General features: G+C 31.1%; 1 protein-coding gene across 1 annotated transcript; it reads left to right on the forward strand.

Annotated features, from left to right (window-relative positions):
• The first annotated feature begins 389 nt into the window (after positions 1-389).
• Positions 390-3,044, forward strand: LOC149908425 (uncharacterized). Its single transcript, XM_090101668.1, has 5 exons — positions 390-497; positions 833-952; positions 2,014-2,229; positions 2,462-2,618; positions 2,992-3,044. The coding sequence occupies exons 1-5, from the start codon at positions 390-392 to the stop codon at positions 3,042-3,044; spliced, it is 654 nt and encodes a 217-aa protein (XP_089957794.1).
• Positions 3,045-6,884: the final 3,840 nt, after the last annotated feature.

A 6,884-nucleotide genomic window follows, 5' to 3' on the forward strand; every position in this document is an offset into this window, starting at 1 on the left:
TAAGAGGGCCTCACCCCCCACTCCTCCACCGAACCCCGCTTACATCCTCCAAAGCAATAACGTTGAAATCCCCGGTTTTCGGGGCTTTGAGTAAGCCACGTTATTTGGATTCCGCGCGAAATTAGTATTTATTTACACCTATTAAGATTATAGGTATATAACACTTTCATTGGTGTAATACCTCGACATTTGATATAAATACGTAGATAAGTTTTATATCTGCTTTGTTTCTTTTAATATCTGCAATTTGATATCAATGAAGTCATGAAATCTGTACATTTATGATGCTGTCGAAATTCTGTCATAAAGACAACTTTTCACAACAATATTGTTCAATCAATGAACATTAATCTTTTGTATAGAAATTTGTACAAATCCATATAAATACAATGCCTGGTGGGCTAATAAGTAATTTTAAAATTCCCGAAGTAAACAATTGTTGTGGATGTGTGAATGATATAAAAACTGCTGCAGCGATCATTGCAGTGCTAGGAATTGTTAGTACCTTTCTATATTTCTCATATACATCAGTTTACATTTTATCTATGTATACTTTAGGTATAAATAATTAAACGCACGTTTTAGGTAGGTATAATTACTTTTATTCTAAACTAAATGTAATATTAGACCTATATAACCAAAAATAAACCTCAAGTCATCAACCTCGGAGCTTTTTCAAATGAAAGCCCATTGCGGTTGTTTTTCGTAATGATAGTTAAAGAACGAAGCTACAACAGTTATAGTTTTGTTTGAATTTAAATAAGTATAAAGGTGTATAAATAATTCGTGTCCCATTGTAATACTTAAATAAATTATTATGCACATATTTCAGGTGACAAGTCCGCTAGTGTCATGGGCGGTGGTTCGTCACGCGTACGTGATCCGAGTGTCCTGTTTCGTGTCAGCAAGCTCTTCAAGACCAGACGTGGTTGATATCAACCTTAGCAATGTAGTGAGTATCCTGTATCACGCTACATTATATGTCAAATATTTAGCTATATGCTACTTACTATGCTTCTACGAAAAATCTGTCGAATTTCAATGGCGAAAAAAGAAATCCTATGTCCCTTTGTACGCTTAAATCTTTGAAACTACGCAACGGATTTTGATGCGGTTTTTTTTAATAGATAGAGTGATTCAAGAAGAAGGTTTATATGTATAATAACATCCATCAAATAGTGGAGAAGTACTGTTATTTTTGAGGTTTCTAATGTGATGTTGTAAAAAATTACATTTTTTCCGCTTACATTGCATACGCAGGCTGAACCCTACGAGTTTTATCAAAATAATGTACTTAGTATTATACACATTGAAAAGGTCTACAGAAAAGTCTGCGGTGGTATATATGTCTATCTCTTATGGATAACCCACAATAACTTTTTTTAAAGTGAAACTTTTATTACATCGTCTCAAACTTTTTGGTCTGTGTAGCGCATGTCGCGTGTATCGCGGCTGCCGAGTAGGTATACCTACTCGGCAGCCGACCGTCACGCGACATGCGCTACACAAAGCAGTGTTCAGAATCGTTCGAACAGTTTCACTTTTACCGTGGTTTCATAAAACCACACAACATTTTTTTTAACATTTACTTTTTACGACAAATAATACCTAATTTTCGAAGCGATTTTAACCAAAACAGCATTAATTCTTTAAGTTCATTTAATATAGATCTATATGGCCCTTAACACCGTATGATTTAAGTGAATATTTTCGAAGATATTACAGTTTTAAAAATTGCGGGACGTAGCTTTTGCGGCGGTACCGGCCGGCCGCCATTGCACCCGTGCGAAGCCGGGGCGGGTCGCTAGTTTTTAATAAATGGCATTTCACTGTAAGCTTGAACACATGTAGACATGTCTACACCAACCGGCGCGGCGTTATTGTTCAAGTTAATTAGTTCGTTTCAATGTTAATTTCAAAAAATGACAATTATTGTATCTGCTATAAAAAATTATATAAGTAGATACCTACCTATATCCGTTAATATTGTACAAATTCATTACAATTTTCCAGCTTAGTTTTGGATTTGGCGCCAATGCTGGACTCGGTCCATCCTGTTTAATCAAAAACTCAACAAAAGTACTGCGAGCTGATGAAGAAACAGAAAATAAAGATGATATGAAACATTCGGAGTTTGTAAAGACTGTGCGATGCATCGGATGGATTGTGCTGATCGCGGACTTTATATTTCTATTGCTGAGCATCAATTTGCTAATAAAGATGGCTACTGTAAGTTCATAAGACTTGCAATATGATAAACTTAAAAAGATAAAAATGACTGATAAATATTTAAGAATTCCTTAAATTATGCCCAATGTTTATTGTTTATCAGGTGTATAAGTATAAGGTGTATCAATTTATTATTAGGTACCTACCTTATCGACCAAAGCAATACTCATTTATAAGATTCCTTCGCAAGTTAGATTTTCTATCGTAAAGTTTATGTATCTTTATGTTCCAGGGAAATGGTCAAATTGCAGCAAGATATTTTATATCGTCCGGACTCATTTCAATAATAATGTCTTTTATCTATGGAATGCTCTATGTGTCAGCTTGCGTTTATATGGGAGGTTCTTTTCCAGTTTTTGAGTTCGTATTCGCGCTAGTTGATTTAATGAGTACGTTTCTATGAGATATATCTTAATTAAATCATAGAAAGTAGGTACTGATTGCAGTGTTATAACTTAATATTGAAGTACCAATTCCATACCAAACTCTTTCACATAATATTTTAATAAAATGTAGGTATCAAAATTATAAATTATTTAAAGTAATACCCATCTATTTATCATAATTACTTATTATTATTTACAGCGTGGGCATTCTGGCTCCATTTTTTAGTAGTAATGCATACTTATTCTAACCCTCTTCCACCAAGATTAACTGCTAGAGAACGGATTCGTAACTATCTACTGTCTCTGTATAAAAAACTTACTTCAATACCTAGGTAGGTATGTGTATATTTCTATTAATGTTTTTGTTGTTTTTCAGTGTGGTCCTACTTTTTAATAGTAGTGTATTCCTACAGACAGAAAGCATCATGAAGGAAAGTGGAAGGAAAGCTATTATACACATGATAAGTAAAACGCTTGAAGGAACAACAGTGGTGCGCAGATTTGTAATAAGTCTATTCAGTTCTAGATTTGTAATCGTTTATTTTGTATGAATGTAATAAATGTTTTAATCGTGTAATAAATTTTGTTTTCTCTCATATCGTAACACATTTTAGTAACATTAAATAAAAAAGTATCTATGTAGGAAAAGCAATTAGAAGAAACAAGACTTCTCCGATCAATCCGATGCGTTCTTTCTGTATCACTGCAAATCATAGGTAGGTATAATAATTATTTTTGATATAATTTATGTTTGTTTTAAGATGGCTGTTTGTAATTGTTAAAATTGAAATTTCAACTTATTATTTATTTCACACTACCTTCGTAGTACTTATATTTTTTTTGTTAAATGTTGACAAAATTTTGCTCCCATCTTTCTCGATAAGCACAGAAGAAATCAAGAAGAAATATGTAATATTTATACTGTGCTATAAGTCATATTGAAATTGTCAATTTCAGCTTACTATTCGTAATAATCTGGTAATAATTATTCTGTACATTTATAATAGGTATTTTGAATCATGAATCAGAGAAAGTTACGGTATTTTAATAATTAATGGGATATTTTTCTAAATGGTTACCGGTAGTCGATAGATTCAGTTATTGTACAAGAAATTTAAAGTGTTCATGTGTTCTTATTACCATAATAGGCATGGTAGGTACATTGTATGCATAAATACAGATTTTCTTGATGATTATGTTATGTATCTATTAATTGAGGTTTTCTTCTAGTTTACAAGCATGCATACAGCAGGAGTGCTCTGTAAACCATTTTGTGAAGAACTCTACACTGTATCAAGTCCAATAAATATATCAGTAACTACATTCAGATGGATTCTGTTTGTTTTTGAATTGATACTTATAACGAGCTGTTTTGCATTTTTGCTTGGTATTTTTTTGGTATGATATCAATAAGTTTTCCTGCTAGACTCTACATTTAATCGCATTTTTGTTAAGTAATTAATTCCATTTAAAGTTATATCTATATCTGATATCTCAATCTATGATCTACTGAAAAGTATCTAAAATGTTCCCTTTCAATAAAGACATTCAATGATTTCCAGGATGAACCTCTAACTGCGGATATTCTAATATTAAGTGCAATATTAACATCCGTGATATCCATACCATATTCAATTTTAATGTTAATCCAAGAACAGAATACTGAATGCCCATGGTTTTCTTCACAAATATTTCATCTTGTACTATATTTTATCAGTAAGTATTTTTCTAAATTATGCCTTCTTAAGACTACAAAATAAAGTTGAAAATACTTTTAATTGATTTTTTCTTACAGTGTGGTGTTATTTTGTTATCATCATCAACTCTTATAGCGCCGAAATGTAGGCGATAATTTTAAAGTATGTATCATTCAATTAAGAGAGAAATAAATATTGGAAAATAAAGTTTTGGTCCTTTTTTTTTCATTTGTGATACAATTTAAATCCTATTATTAATCCGTGAGAATAACAAAAAACGCCAAGCGTCATGTTTTAAGAAAATTATACTTTATATTGTGATGTTAAAAGTCTCAGCAATTAGGAGACCACACAGCAACAGACATGTGTATTTTATTAGTGCTACTTCAGAATCCACTTGTATAATCTTATTATCTACAAAGCTCTCATACTTTTATCATATTCATTCATTTAAAATATATGCACCTCCTTTTATTTAAGATGCAACTTTACCAATCTTTATTATGTAGGTCTTAGGTAATAAGACAAAAAAAAAGGTTATGTGTACAAAAAACTTTTACTTGAGTATTTATAACTTAAACTTTAATTATTAATGCTATAAATTATTTATGAATATGCTTCCTTATTAAAGTAGGTACAATGGGTTTTTCTTTTAATGTTTTTCTATATTTTCTTGCTATTATTTATTCTTCTCCTAAGGAAGAAAATGATATCAAATGATTTATTAATTACTAGCCTTTGAGTTTTTACTTTCCTTCTGTCAATAGATAATATCCAACAGTCAAAATACTGTCAATATAATAGAATTTTATATAGAATTGGAAATATACAGAGAATATTTTGAAATACATTTTTATGAGATAGTATTTTGATAATTAATATTATAACTCGCAATAATGGCGATTTTCGAACCCTTACCTTCAACGAATCAATGTTGTTTCTGTTTAAGTTTAAAAATTGGTTCAATACTGATTGCTTTGCATGGAATCGTAAGTTATTATATCTGTTTCTATAAATAAAAGATACATAATTATAAATATGACTTTGAATGAATATATATACAGTAGCTATAAACAAAAAATTATTATTTATAGAATTTTTCTCTACCTATTAATGTTTCCTGATAAATAATCATGAAATCTCTTGAACTGTTAGCGAATACTGATTGCTTTACATGATAAGATAGGTAATTATTTTATTTTGTAAAAGAACTGCATTTCCATTAATGTAGATATGTTTATTAATATATTCTTATTTCAGCTTTGCGCAGGCTATTCAGCAGTCCCAATTTTGAGTCCTGTTTGCGGTGAAAGTAATGAAATAATACCGTTATTGACAAAAATATTTGGTTATTTGCTTGGTGTTTCTGAAATACTGGTTTTTGTCACTAGTATTATTTTTCTTATTGGAATATTTATCGTAAGTTCTAAGCGTAAGTTATACGTAAAAAATAAGCAAAATCTTAAAAGATCTGCATAGGTAGAGCAAATTTCATCCAATTTTATATTTTTCAGGATAAAAGAATAACAGCAACTCTATTTTTATACGCAATGACATTTTTTCTTTTAACAAGCATAGCATTTTTTGTGATGTGCATAGTGGCAGTACATTTAGATAGCCGCTGCCAAATGCACACCAATCTATTAATGCACGTTGTGAGCTTTTTAAGTAAGTTGCATTATTACATTAATTATTTACTTTTGAAAATGAAATGGAAGAAATACAGCATATTTTTGTCATATTTAATTTGTTTTCAGTTACATTTTACTTCATCGTAGTAGTAAAAAGTTACAGAGAAGAAATGTCAGATTAATAAATTAATTTGGCTCATTCAAACAGTCAATCTGCGCCACTTTTTGCGTAGGTAACCAAACCAACTCATTTTTATTCCTGTGTATTAATACTTAATAGCATGGCTTCGTTGTTATAATCTTTAAGGAAAAACTGAATACTTAAATATTTTCACATATTTCTAACCTTATAATATTATTTTATGTCTTAATAAAGTCCTGAAACACGATACAGAGTTTAATTTCGCTGCCAAAATTCCCCGTCGTGGTTTAATAAGAAGATATAAATTGAGCCGCTGTCTTTTGAAATTTAAGGCACGATATTAAGCTCGGTGCCTCGGCATCGCGGATGGAAAATGTTAATTAAGGGGTCCCGTAGATTTGGTCAAAGAGCCCGCCCCACAATCATTAAGGCTGGGTCCTCGCATCAGCATAAATGTCACTCGCGGAGGTTTTAATTATTGCATTGGGCCCGACCCACCGCTGACTTGATCTCGTAAAAGGGTTACATTTGAATAAAACGAATTCTCAGCACCCTAATCTCATGCCTTCTTCTAAACGATTCTATGCTTTTAGTCACCGACTTATTTTGATCGTTAGATTAGGAGTCTTAATGAACAGTGTTATATGATTTGGTAGATTTAAGAGTACCTAATAATAATATAACAGATAACCTAATGTTGAATTCAGATTAATAAACAATTGATAATACTGAATTGCATGCCAATATACCTACTAGGTACCTACATGCTATTCCTACTAAGTTGAATAAATAGAGCCTA

This window comes from Colias eurytheme, chromosome 5 (assembly GCF_061535395.1).
Source record: "Colias eurytheme isolate Ceu_HAF_F1 chromosome 5, ilColEury1 Martin Lab GWU primary, whole genome shotgun sequence".
NCBI classification, from domain to species: domain Eukaryota; kingdom Metazoa; phylum Arthropoda; class Insecta; order Lepidoptera; family Pieridae; genus Colias; species Colias eurytheme.

Excerpts from the sequence above, each read along its gene's own strand:
- LOC149908425 (XM_090101668.1), top strand. The coding sequence starts at position 390 with ATGCCTGGTGGGCTAATAAGTAATTTTAAAATTCCCGAAGTAAACAAT. Across the intron at positions 498-832 it reads TCATTGCAGTGCTAGGAATT|GTGACAAGTCCGCTAGTGTC; the intron begins GTTAGTACCTTT and ends CACATATTTCAG. Across the intron at positions 953-2,013 it reads ATATCAACCTTAGCAATGTA|CTTAGTTTTGGATTTGGCGC; the intron begins GTGAGTATCCTG and ends ACAATTTTCCAG.